General features: G+C 45.8%; 1 protein-coding gene across 9 annotated transcripts in view; it reads left to right on the top strand.

The window, feature by feature from the left end:
* Positions 1–13,355, top strand: part of LOC144818585 (uncharacterized) — a 285,727-nt gene that overhangs the window by 95,268 nt on the left and 177,104 nt on the right. For 8 of the 9 annotated variants that reach the window (XM_078676128.1, XM_078676129.1, XM_078676130.1 and 5 more), the window contains 2 exons: positions 1,685–1,803; positions 10,672–10,750. In XM_078676128.1, coding sequence (XP_078532254.1) covers positions 10,710–10,750 — 41 coding nt within the window. In that variant the 5' untranslated portion in view covers positions 1,685–1,803; positions 10,672–10,709. The remainder of the gene's footprint in view (positions 1–1,684; positions 1,804–10,671; positions 10,751–13,355) is intronic. The other variant, XM_078676132.1, reaches the window with a different exon arrangement.

The raw sequence follows: 13,355 nt of genomic DNA, 5'->3' as shown, positions 1-13,355 counted from the left end.
CTGCAGCTCCACTCTGGCCTCCTGGAATGAATCGCCCGGCCCCACAGAGCAACAGAGTCTCTCAGAGTGTCTCTGGGCAGTGTTTGCAGACATTCTTGGATTTTTTTTTTTTAAACACGGGTACGATGTCTCATGGTCCGCGGGCCGCCACGGAAGGCTTGCCGGGCAGCTGCCGGCCCGCGGGCCGTACTATGAGTACCCTTGCTCTAGGGTGTGCTGCTTCATAGACCTGCCCGCAAGACTGGAAGTCAACTTCAGTATGGATTGTGGCGGACAGGCCTTCAAGGGTAACCCACACTTGCCACTGCTAGGGTCTACCTGCTGGTGCTAAGACACCAGGGCCTTGCGGGGCCTTCTAAGGTCTAGTATGGGATTGTGCTCCCTCAGGAGAGTGGTCTGGTAGACTGGTTATGAAGGCTTATCCTGGTTCCCTAGTTCCAAATTCAGCAGCTCTGGCCATATTGCCACACCCTCTTCCCCCACTGAACCCCATACTGCCCCACTAAGAAAGACTCACACTGCCTTTAACTACTACCCAATTTGCCCCGGCTATAAACACCTGGATGTGGCTCAATTTAAATGACACACTAGACAAGAGGAATATGCTGCCTAAAAAAAAGTAACAACATTTTGGAAAAAGCAAACACTCATAGGGAATGCAAAATTTAGCAAACAATGTGAAATGTAAGCAGGAACAATATAGTTAGCTTAACGGTTTTACACTGCCTATTCAGAAATCAGTGAGTGATTTTGCCTGAAAAGTTAAGGAAATGACTACAGGGCCCTGAATGGACCCATTTCAATGTCCATTGCTTATATCCTTACAAACTGTAAGCAGTATGATAAAAAGGCCACATCCCTGAACACAGGTCCGCAGTGCATATTTTGTTTTTCAATCCACACATTGCAGTACCTTCCAGGATTGGTGCACTAGTTCCAAGCCTGGGGAAAACAAAGAAGAGAAAACAAAAGTAGCGCTTCATTGGCCAACTGTGCTAAGTGGCGCTAATGTGTTTGGTGTGAATAAAGTCAATCAGGCCACTTTGCTACCACTCTGTCTTACTTTATTTTGTTATTTATTTTTCATATTTTTAACTTTTTTCCCCCGATGTTGCACTTTGGAATTAAAATGTCAGAAAAATACGACATTTCCAGCAAAAGTATATTTCTTTTTTGGATCCATTTCAAAGGGGAGAAAATAAACGAAAGGAGAGGAACGAGACGGAGAACCTCTTCTTGAAGTCACTGTTTTCAATAAGAGAGGAACTGCTAGACAGAAGGAGAGGGAAGAGTGGGGGGGGGCAGCTGAATCTGCATTTATTGAAAATGCTTCCATTTTGAAATGATGATACTGTGAAACAACTATAACGAGTCTCTTTGAATGTACCTCAAAGGCAGCGAGCAGAGGTTCTGCTGCAGAGTTTACATTTATCTGTTTACCAAGGGTGAGGGCAAAAATCGAGAACCCAATAGGGACCAGTCTGGGCACTTGCTTTTTAGCACGACCCGGCCCACTTAAAGCCCTGACTCTACTGGGCATTGCAATGACGAGGAGCTGTATAGGTTTGCTACAGATTTGAAGAAGGCACATAGTATGTCCACCTGATTTTTGTTAGAGCACAGACTTTGAGGGGGTGCATCGGGCTGAGGTCAATAATCAGTATTTTTCTTTGGTTTGCCTCAGACTACCCACTGCCCACACATCAGGACCATATGATTGTGACCGAATCATGGGAGACTCAGGCAAAGAAGATAACATGCAGTCCTTTCACACTGACAAGCAACAGCTGCTGGCCCTGAAAGGTGAGTGTTCTATTATGAGCATAGCTTTACTTATTTACTACAAAGCAGATGTCTCTGGCTTGGCTAGGCAAACTAATGTGTTCTATCTTGCCCGTTTTATACACGGAAGCCAGTTCAAGGCATACTCAAATTCTCACTTTCTGACAAATTGGAGCTCCTTTGAAAAAACGATCCTGGTGTTGGAAAGTAGTGGATAATGTAATGAAATATATTTCAGTCCACAATGTTGACATAGTTGCGTACATGTACAACATATCCTGTCTACATGCTGTGTATGTGCATAACTTGTTTACACACGTGCATATCCTGATCATGCTGTTTGAACATAGCAGGTGACCACTGTTCTGTTTTTACTCTTTTGCCAGAGACACGCATGGGTCCCCACACTTAAGTCAACTTATCAAAAGAATTCCCAGTTCCACATGATTTGATTTCCACATGCTGTAACTCAGATTTTGTTTCTAAACCCTCTCAAGCAAAAAAGTTACTTATCTTTGGTAGTAGTCTTTCTGGTGCATACTCTATCTGCATAATCATCGCCTTAAGAATAGCCCCAAGCGCCAGATTATATCTGTAACTTTTTTATAGCTCTCTTTTGTTGAAAACTGAGCAGGCGTGATGTCACTGAAGCTTATTGCACCACCCAGTACATGAATATCATGTTTGGGTTTGTACTGTTTTGCATTTTTGCTCTATTACTGTTTTGGTACTGCATAATACCTTTACATGTTGCCCTTAATAGAGCCTGTTTCTCTATGCCATGGTTAGCAGGTGGGTTGAGCTCCGGTTAATTTAGTGATCTCAAGGGTTCATGCCGACATGGTGTTCCTGAAATGGTATCCCTATGTACCAATCTGCTCCCAGATCGCCCTGTAACTCTGCCACTGCCCCGGATGTGGCCACCGTCATATCTGGGGCCCCCCACCATGGCAGGCTCCATAACCACCTGCAAACTGCCAAGTCCTTTCAATCTCTGACATGTGTGTACCCCATCCCTATATGGGGTACCATGTGGTGTTTGCACTAAAGAGGCAATTCCAAATTTACCAAGCAGGTCTTATTTAATTTGATTGAGTTGACCCAAGCCCTCCTACTAGATGTGCTTGTGCATGGCTTATTTCCCTTACCGTAGAAAAGTTCGATGGCCGCCACTGAAGTTGGTAACTACTGTTCTCTGTTTTAACCACAGCTTTATTTAACCCTCCGTAGGAATATTCGATGGCCTCCTGGGAAGTAGAGAACTATTGTTTTCTTCTTTAACCACAGTTACGTGGGATGTCCCTATGGTGCCCTCTGTGCCAATATATCTCTTCTGGTTAGTGATTGCCAAGCCGTTCATTTACCCCGCACTGCCCTGTCCCTAATTTCAAGATAAGCTGGTAAGCATCGTGGAGTTCGCCTCTCAGGCCATCAGTATATTTGTTAACAAGTTATTGTTTGAGTCCAACACCTTACCCTTATCTCTACCCGCTGACCTCCACTTGTATGAGAGAACCGCACCAACAAGAATTATTACCCCCATATGGAATATAAAACTACTGCTCTCTTCGTAAACACAGTTCTGACTGATATGATGCATTGTGCACTGCTTGCAAATATGTGAATTTACATTTGAGGTTAACTAAGCCCTTGTTTACCCCCCCCTACTTTGTTAGTCCCAAATTTGGGGGTTCAAACAGATAACCGTGTGCTGCACCAGAAAGTGAACTATGATCTCCCCTGGAGAGGGTAATTAGGTGGAAACTGAGTGGAGCCTTGTGAACAATTGATCCTGAAACTCCCCCCACCCGCCTGAGCTAGCACCATAGGCATGGCCCTCTCCACGTAGAAATCATATCACATGTATCGAATTTAAGTTGTTACATGTCCTTTTGAGACAAAGGTAGATGTACCGAAAAAGATGCACCTGCTAATGCTTTTAGATTTGTCAGTGCATGGAGTAAACATATGAGCACATTATCCAGTATTATAGGTATCTTTCATAGATTCACATGCCTGAATCATTCCTCGTCGTCGGGGTGGGAGTCCCTGGTATATACAAATATTAATGTCACATAGACATATACATAGTAATAGGCCAGAAGCCTCTCATTAGTAACATATCCATGTCCTTTTGTAAAAAGGACCAAACTTTGGCAAGAGCCAATCAGATATCACCACCCTCTAGAACCTTCCTGGAAGGAGCCCTAGTCCCTCAGATTTTCTACCGCACGTCGTGCTAAGGGAGTCTCCTCTGAGCTCTGCTCAGTTTTTCTGGTATTCTTTACCTTTTTCAATATTTTTCTCTCAGACATTGTTCTCTGTGAGGAGTTTTTTCAGTTGATCATGGCTGACACTCCTAAAAAAGGACTATTTAGATCCTGTTCCTCTTGTGGGAAAAAGAGGCTTCATGTTGATGACCGGCATGAAGACTGCCTTTACTGTCTCTACCCTGACCACTCTGCAAAGGATTGCAAGGTCTGCCGCACTTTTTCGACAAAAACTCTGAAGGACAGAGAGCGACGCCTGCTGCTCTGCCTCCAGAGACTTAAAGACAAGGACCGGGTTGTCTCTTCAGGGGAGAGTGAGTGTTCCATCAAAAGTACTCATTCCTCTCCCAAAAGGCCTAGAATGTCATCCCCAGGACCATCTTTGGAGCCACCTCAAAAGAAGACGCCCAAGTCTTCAGAGGTTCGTTCAAAGGCCATGGCTGAGAAGGTGTCTCTTCAGGATACTACCTTCAAAAAGCCTGTTAGGACATCCTCAGTGGTGACTGTAACAACGTCGACAACAACAATCTCCACATCGCTGGCATCGTCATTCTCCTCAACGTCGACGACTACTTCAGCCTCATCATCGACGGGTAGGTCCATTCCGTCTGTAATAATAATTAAAAAATCGACGACGAAGCCTCCATCGACGAGTGCTTCCTTGTCGATGAAACAAAAATCATCGTCGATGACTAAAGCCCCATCGACGTCGATGAAACCTTCTTCATCGTCGACGAAATCCTCGTCAACGTCAGTGAAGCCTCCGTCGACAGTTCCATCGTCGACGAAGCCGTCGACGAGACCATCGACATCGAGACCACCGTCGACGAAAACAAAGCCGTCGACGGGACCATCGACGACATCTCCAGCGTCGCTGCCATCGACAAATAAAACACCGTCGACGACGCTGCCGTCGACAGTTCCGTCGTCGACGAGGACGCCACCGTCGACGCCGGCTATAACCGTCGACGTTTCCCCGTCGACGATCATACCGTCGACGGGCTCACCGACGACAGGATCGCCTTCCTTGAAGTACTCATATACACACTTCAGGATAACTAAGCGTACTTTGACGCCAGAATTGACCTCACCAAGTAGAGTCCAGCCACTGCCGCCGGCTCAATTGTTGGACACGGAGGATTTTGAGGATGGCTCACTGTTTCAGACTGCTACCAACCCATCAGAACTTAACATTAAAATCCATGAAAGTTCAGAGTGTGAAGACCTGGATTAGGAAGGAATGGATTTCCAGGAGGAATATCACTCTACTCCAGCTCCACCTTCACAACCTATGGTGTGTCTTCCAGCATCCATAGTGACGGATTTACAATTTCTCATTGCGGATTATAAGCAGCGGTTTCCTTCCAATCCGCCTCCTCCAGTAGGGCCGCAACCGCCAGTTGTGATACCTACCCCTCCACCTCGCCCTAGGCTGCCTCCGCTGGTCATTCAACAGGACACTGCTTATTTGCCTCCTTTACAGTCTTCTGATGAAGAAGAGGAAGGAAGAGCACAGGACGAGGGCGAACAGCAAGAGGAAGGAGAACTGCAGGAAGATGAATGGAATGAATACGTTATTCCAGCTCCGGCTTCCCCTGACCAAGCACAGGCAGACTCGCCTCCGGAAGACATCGGAGGGTTCCACAACATCTTAGAAAGGGCTGCTTCAAGATTCAAAATCCAAATGACCACGCAACCTCAGGATTGTTTCCTGTATAACTTTAAAGAGCCATTTCAAAAGGCTGTGAGATCCATTCCCATTATTGAGTATATTTGGGATCAGGGGGTGAAAATAATGAAGAATCCTTCATCTTTGCCTCCAGTCCTACCCAGGCTCGACAAAAAGTATAAGGCTCCTGACACCGCACCTGCATGCCTTACAGGACACACAAAACCAGACTCTGTCATTACCCAAGCTGCGCAGCCTAAATCTAATAATCCATCGGCGGCGTTGACTGCGCCTCCAGATAAAGAGGGTCGTAAGCTGGATAACATTGGCAAAAGGTTTTACTCCATGTCGGCCCTCACTGTACGAGCGGCTAACTCCTTAGCCCTGTTAGGGCGCTACAACCGCCAAATGTGGGCGGATATTGCTCCATATTTGGGTATTATCCCAGAAGACCAAAGAGAGGAAGCAAAAAAGATCCTTCTTGAGGGCGAACGTTCAGCCTCTGAAATGATCGACGTGGGAATGGATATCGCCTCCACAGGATTCAGACAATTGGCAGGGGCTGCGGTCCTAAGGCGCCAAGGGTGGCTTAAGGCCACATCTTTCCGACCAGAAGTGCAGGCCAAGATATTGGACATGCCGTTCGATGGCCAGGTACTGTTTGGGAAAGACATAGACGACATGCTGCAAGGTATCAAAAAGGATACTGAGACCGCGAAAGCCCTAGGTACTCTTCAGTTCAGAAATACTTCCTTTCGGGGCTCCAGAGGAAGAGGACAACCTTCACGAGCTGGCTATCAGGGGTACAAAATCATCGTACAACTCAAACCAGCAGTACAAACCCCAGTACCAACAAAGACAGCAGCATTAAAATCAGTCATCATACAACAAATATTCCTTTCGTGGACGCGGAGGGAAGAAAGACGCAGCCAGAAGGTAATGACCTCTTTCTACCGCAGGCCTCCATTTCTTCTCCACCTTACGCAGTTGGAGGAAAGATCTCATTTTTCCTCCACAATTGGCAGCAGATTACAACGGATCGCTGGGTACTTCAGCTAGTCAAGTACGGACATTCATTGGAGTTTGTGGAGACTCCTCCTTCGAATCCTCCACGTCCAATGAACCACAAGAATCTACATCTCTTACAAAAAGAACTCTCTATAATGCTCCACAAAAGAGCTATAGAAAAAGTACCTCGGGATCAGAAAGGCAAAGGATTCTATTCCCGATTCTTCCTAATAAGGAAGAAGGAGAAAAAATGGAGACCTATATTGGACTTACGAGACCTCAACGGATACCTCAATAGACCGTTTGGTGTCCATTCAGGAGGTGCTGCAGCTCCTCGATTCAAAAGACTTCATGATGTCTTTAGACCTCCAAGATGCCTATTTCCACATACCGATCCACAAAAACCACAGGCAATTCCTCAGGTTTGCGGTGGCGGGCAGACACTACCAATTCAGGGTGCTGCCCTTCGGACTGAATTCAGCTCCTCTCATTTTTACAAAGTGTCTGTCTTCGGTGGCAGCATATCTTCGCCAACACCATCGCCAAGTCTTCCCCTACTTGGACGACTGGCTCATAAAGGCGCCTACTTTCGCAGGCGTGAGCAGGTCCTCAGACGCCTGTCTGCAACTCTTCGAAAACCTGGGACTCACTCTCAACCAAGAAAAGTCTGTACTTCAGCCTTCTCAATGCCTCACTTTCTTGGGGGCAGTCCTGGATACGGATCAGGAAAAAGCCTTTCCTTCACAGGAACGTCAGCTCAAACTCAGGTCTCTAGCAGCCAAGATTCAGGCCAAGAAGAACATCACGGTGCACCTGTACAAGTCATTATTGGGGATGATGTCCTCCAACATCCTGCTGATCCCACACTGCCGTCTTCGTATGCGGCCGCTGCAGGAGGCACTATCCACTCAGTGGATCCACTCCAATCATTGTGCAGGCCCTAGATTGGTGGCTTCAACCTCAAAATCTGGACCAGGGCCTTCCATTCCTACTACCAATCTCTCCACATGTGATCACCACAGATGCTTCATTGTAGGGATGGGGTGCGTATCTGCAAGAACTCCAGATCAATGTGCTATGGTCTCGGACAGAAAAGCAGCTGCATATCAACCTTCTCGAATTGAGGGCAGTCTACCTGGCACTAAGAGCATTCCTGCCCCGGATAAAGGATTACCCAGTGCTTGTGAGAACGGACAACACCACCACAATGCACTATCCGAACAAACAAGGGGGAACTCGATCTATGACACTGTCGCTAGAATCTCAACGTATTTGGAAGTGGCTGCTTCGAAACAATATTTCTTTACGGGCAGAGTATGTCCCAGGGGCAGACAATACCCTGGCGGACTCTCTAAGCAGGCAACGCTCCATCTGCCACGAGTGGGAGCTGGATCAACATCTTCACAACTCCGTATTCTCCCATTGGGGCAAGCCTCACCTGGATTTGTTTGCGACACAACTCAACGCAAAATACCAATACTACGCAAGCTGGCATCCCCAGAAGGGGTCTCTCGGGAATGCTTTTCCATCGCATGGTGCAACATCTTCGCTTACGCATTTCCTCCATTTCCCCTGATTCCCAGGGTTCTCAGGAAAATGAAGGCGGAGCATTGCACCCTAATCCTGATTGCCCCGGCGTGGCCACGCCAACACTGGTTTACGGAACTTCACCTCCGGTCGCTGGAACCGCCAATTCCATTCAGGCCAAGCCCCACTCTCCTGACAATGAACCACGGGCAAGTCCAACATCCGGATGCACAATCTCTCAAATTATCGGCTTGGCTCCTGAGTACAGAGAGTTCCAGAACGTAGACATTCCTCAAGAATGCAGGGTAGTCTTGGCCCGGGCCCGGGTCGACAGTACCAACAAGACGTATTCCCTGAAGTGGAAAAGATTCTGTATATGGTGTAAGACAAACAGGATACACCCATTTGAATCTTCGCCGGCACAGATTCTGCCTTATCTGCTTCATTTGGCTCCCTCGGGGTTGGCCCACGCCTTAATAAAAGTTCACCAGACGGCTATATCTCGGTATAGGCGTTCTTCGTCTGGTGTTTCTCTCTGGTCCAATAGACTGATCAAGCAGTTTCTGAAAGGATTGTTCAGGACATTCCCTCCAGTGAGGGCTTTGCCACCCACCTGGCAGCTCAACATCGTACTGGCTCAATTAATGAAACACCCCTTTGAGCCAATACACAAAGCTGACATCAAATATCTATCATGGAAAGCAGCTCTCTTACTAGCGCTCACATCAGCAAGGAGAGTGAGTGAGCTCCAAGCCTTCTCCATTCAAGACCCTTTCTTACAGTTCAAACAGGACAGAGTTATCTTAAGAACTAATCCCAAATTCATACCAAAGGTTCCATCCAACTTTCACCTGAATGAACCTATAGTTCTGCGGTTCTTCTTCCCGAACCCAAGCACCGCAGCAGAAAGGTGTCTCCATTCCTTAGACCTCAAGAGATGTCTGAAGTTCTACATCCATAGAACAGAACACTTTCGAAAATCCAACCAACTATTTATTGCCTTTAGCAGGCCCAGGAAAGGTCTTCCATTGACAAAGCAGTCCATCTCAAGGTGGATCTCGGCAGCCATTACTTTCTGCCACCAACAGGCAGGACATCCTCTGCATTCTAAAGTCTGGGCCCACTCCACTAGAGCGGTCTCCACCTCTATGACGCTCTTCGCTGGGGTACCCATCATCGACATATGCAGAGCGGCGACATGGAAGACGCCTCATACCTTCACCAAGCACTACTGCTTGGATTCCGAGCTGATGAAGGATGCAGCGGTGGGTCAGGCGGTGCTACGCCATCTATTTCACTAGAGGTGCTACTCTGATTCAGGTATGTGAATCTATGAAAGATACCTATAATACTGGATAAGAAATGTGTTACTTACCTGTAACTGCAGTTATCCAGTATTGGTATCTTTCATAGACTCACATGCAACCCACCCACCTCCCCTGTAAGGGCTCACCTTGGTTCTCTCAGTAGGTACTATTTAGCACTGTGCTTACGAAAATCTGAGGGACTAGGGCTCCTTCCAGGAAGGTTCTAGAGGGTGGTGATATCTGATTGGCTCTTGGCCAAAGTTTGGTTCTTTTTACAAAAGGACATGGACATGTTACTAATGAGAGGCCTCTGGCCTATTACTATGTATATGTCTATGTGACATTACTCTTTTTATATACCGGGGACTCCCACCCCGACGACGTGGAATGATTCAGGCATGTGAATCTATGAAAGATACCAATACTGGATAACTGCAGTTACAGGTAAGTAACGCATTTCTTTACCTCCACCTTCTAAATATGAATGCAATATGTGTTCTGGTAATTGGCAGCATTTGTGCTCCAAACCATTATTTCTCCACCCTATAGGAGTCGCAGCACACTTTTTGGAATAACAAATTTAGCAACCCAGCAGGCTGAAGGGTGGCTTTTTTTTCTTCTTAAATGCAGGATCCCGTTACCCACACTCTCATGTTTACAGAGTGCACATCCTTTATAGAAATGGCCAAAAGGAAAACGTATTTAAAACCCAATCTATTTACAGGTGCCTGCCAGTGTACCCATTTGCCCATATATGGGCAAATGTAACGCCTATAGCAGAGTGGATCCCGCCTCCCTACCATCGAATGCAATAAGGGGGTGGGGGGGGGGGGCGGCTGCACCCCCAGTATTCTGCTTTGTCTCCTGTCCATATTGCATGTAAGCCCCTCACCGTCTAACTGCGATATTTAGATGCTGTGTCGCCATGCTAATGTCCCCACCCTATCGTAGGTCGTCCAATTCCAAATTTCTGCTAATGTATACAATGGAGCAGACAAGTGGGTGGGAACATGAGGAGAAAAATATGTACAAATACCTGCAGTTTCTTGAATAATGGGAATGGCAAATGTTTTTTTAATACAATGTAGCCTTTTGTCCTCTAACCCAGTGTTTCCTGAACCTTTGGAACAGCAGCACAATTGTTAGATGACAAATTCCACAGCCAGCCTAGCTGCAATGGCATTAAGGTGGGTCATTTTTAGCTTAACTAAAGCAACCTGTAACATGCACTCGTTTACGGATTGCACATACTTTGGTGAACTGACCAGACATTTGCACAGTTTTAGTGATAAACAATTGCGAACAAATTAATGATGTCAATCTGGTTTCAGTGAATGTTTGTCTATTGTGCATCTGCCAATGAGTACCGTGATTTTATTTTGGCTGTGCTAAAATTGTTGCCTGCGCCACACTTTAGGATTATAGAATTGTGCTAAATGTCTTGTTTTCTTCACTGTTGGGTGAGCCCCGTACATTCACAGATATTTCTTTACATTCTCGTTCCTGACTGCAAAATGGAATGAGATTGCAAGCACCAGTCCCGGACAAATAAAATGTAGGATTGTCTGTCAGGGGCCATTGCTTTGTCTTCGCCCTCTGTGGTGGGATCTGAACTGCTATGACAAAGCGTCAATGAGGCCTCATCAATCATGTTTACTCGTTCATCTTGCGATACACAGTTCTTGTTATAAATAATCTGTTCCCTATCCCTGGTACTTTGTAGTAATCAATGATGCAAACAACAGGGCCTTTACAAGGCTGGAAGCATGGTTGCTTAATCTAGGAATCGGACCTAGCTCAAAGGTTTATACACGGAATTAATTGCTCTCCACCAGAATCAAAGACCTGCCTGTTTTACTGGTTTGCCTCCTAGTACCCTTCTGATTGGTGATTCGAAACATTCTACTCAGCATAAACTGACAGTCTTGCGTTGCTATTGCCATCACCCTTCCTATGCCCTTTGTAATCACTCTACATCTTCCTGTTCAATTGTCATTTGGCAAGAGCCATGGGAACCCTTAAATGCCCAGCTCCTGGTGCATATAAACGAGTGGCCTTGAGAAATGCATGTCTGTATAATTCAATCTGTCCATTAATATGCTAAAGGGATTTTCCATGTGCAGTTGAATCCTGTGCTGTTCATCTGACTATATTCAAAGGCTGATTAACTGTTAACAATATGAGTGGTGCAGAGACATTGTGTCAGAATCTAACAGTTACAGTTTCATGCTCTGGTTCCGTCCCCATTTATGTGGATCATACTGAAACCCCTCTGCCTAATGTGTGTGACCTAGGTACGTAGTCCAGCTCAATTGATGCAGTTGCATGTGACTCATGAATCTAGACAAACTAGCACCAACTGGACGTGCTACTGCTGGCCGAGTCTTGCTGCTAAGGGTGGAAGAAGCATATCTAAACCATTGATGCTCCCATTGATATAAAGTGTGTGTTCCTGCCCTGCCAAACTGACCCCCCCCCCCAAGACCCTTATTTGTTGGTGCTTGTCTCCACTATTATACATGACAACACAACTTCTGATGGGATGGCCTTCAGTAATGGATATACCAATCAACGTAAGAGTGTCAACAAAACTAAAGTAAAAAGCAAAGATAAAAGACAAGAAAGGTTCAAGGTGTCATAAGTTTACTAGCACCAAAATAGATACCAAGTTAGTATGGAGGTGAAATACACGTGCTGAGTGTAAGCTAAAAGGACCCTCAGGCCCCAACTCAGAGCTGGTAGCCAGTTGTCTTCATTGGGTCCCAGGTAGTAGAAAAGAAATCAGAATTGGTGATTAGGGTGAATTAAAAAGAGTATGGACTACTCCTCCAACTGAAACAATTCTTTTTAATGAGAGGGTAGTTCTAACTCCGTTAAAACTAGTGAAACAAAGCGGACTGATAAGTGGTTGTGTTAATTTGAACCATAAAGTCCTAATAATAGAAAAAGAATGGTCAACATGTTTCTGCTAGCAAGCCAAAGATCAGCTTAGCATTCGTCAGGACCAAAAAAGAAATTCTCACTCCATGGTAGGCACACGCTAAGGCGTCCGACCTTATGGGGTGGGAAAATAAACTATTACAACCTTATCTGTAAAAGTTCATGTAGGGATTTCTTCCTGTGGCCTCTCCGCATTATGGGAGACCAGGAAATCTGAAATGTAGAAATCAAAACAAACATATGTAATTTATAATTATGGGTATTTAGACATTATATAATTGTAAACACTTCTAGACACGTGTATACATGCTGTATAACCTCACAATTTTATCTTCTGTAATTGCAAAACTGTCCATTAACAAATAGATGAATGCTATAGACTGTAGCAATATTCATGGCATAATATTCCAGCCCCACTCATAGTCTGCCTTAAACTGGTGTGTAAAAATATTCTGTACACATTGTTTGGCAGCCAAATACATCCTAGTATAGAAAGTGCTCGTTAGGAATTACTAGCAGTTAAAAACACCTTTAGAAAAAACGGAAGGATCAAAAGGTCCGATCGCACTCAGAGAAAAAAGCACTCACAGTTAATTAATGGTGAGAGCGCCCCATGGGCTTGCGGCAGGGGGATTTCTTCACGCCCAGGCAATCTAAATGTAAACACAAGGGAAACGGTGATTTTATTCCTATGCACGGCTCGGGGTGTTTGTTACAGCAATTATTAAATTATTTCCAGGCAAAAGGCCCCATCGGCCCACGGACAACCTACTTGTATCTGGGCGACTGCCCGCCGTCAAACCTACGGTGTTCACATCCGCAGCCCGGAACTACAAGCGGGCCGCAGCGGAC

Source organism: Lissotriton helveticus, chromosome 2_1 (genome assembly GCF_964261635.1).
Source record: "Lissotriton helveticus chromosome 2_1, aLisHel1.1, whole genome shotgun sequence".
In the NCBI taxonomy this organism is placed as follows: Eukaryota; Metazoa; Chordata; class Amphibia; order Caudata; family Salamandridae; genus Lissotriton; species Lissotriton helveticus.
This window is presented reverse-complemented; position numbering and strand designations above follow the sequence as displayed.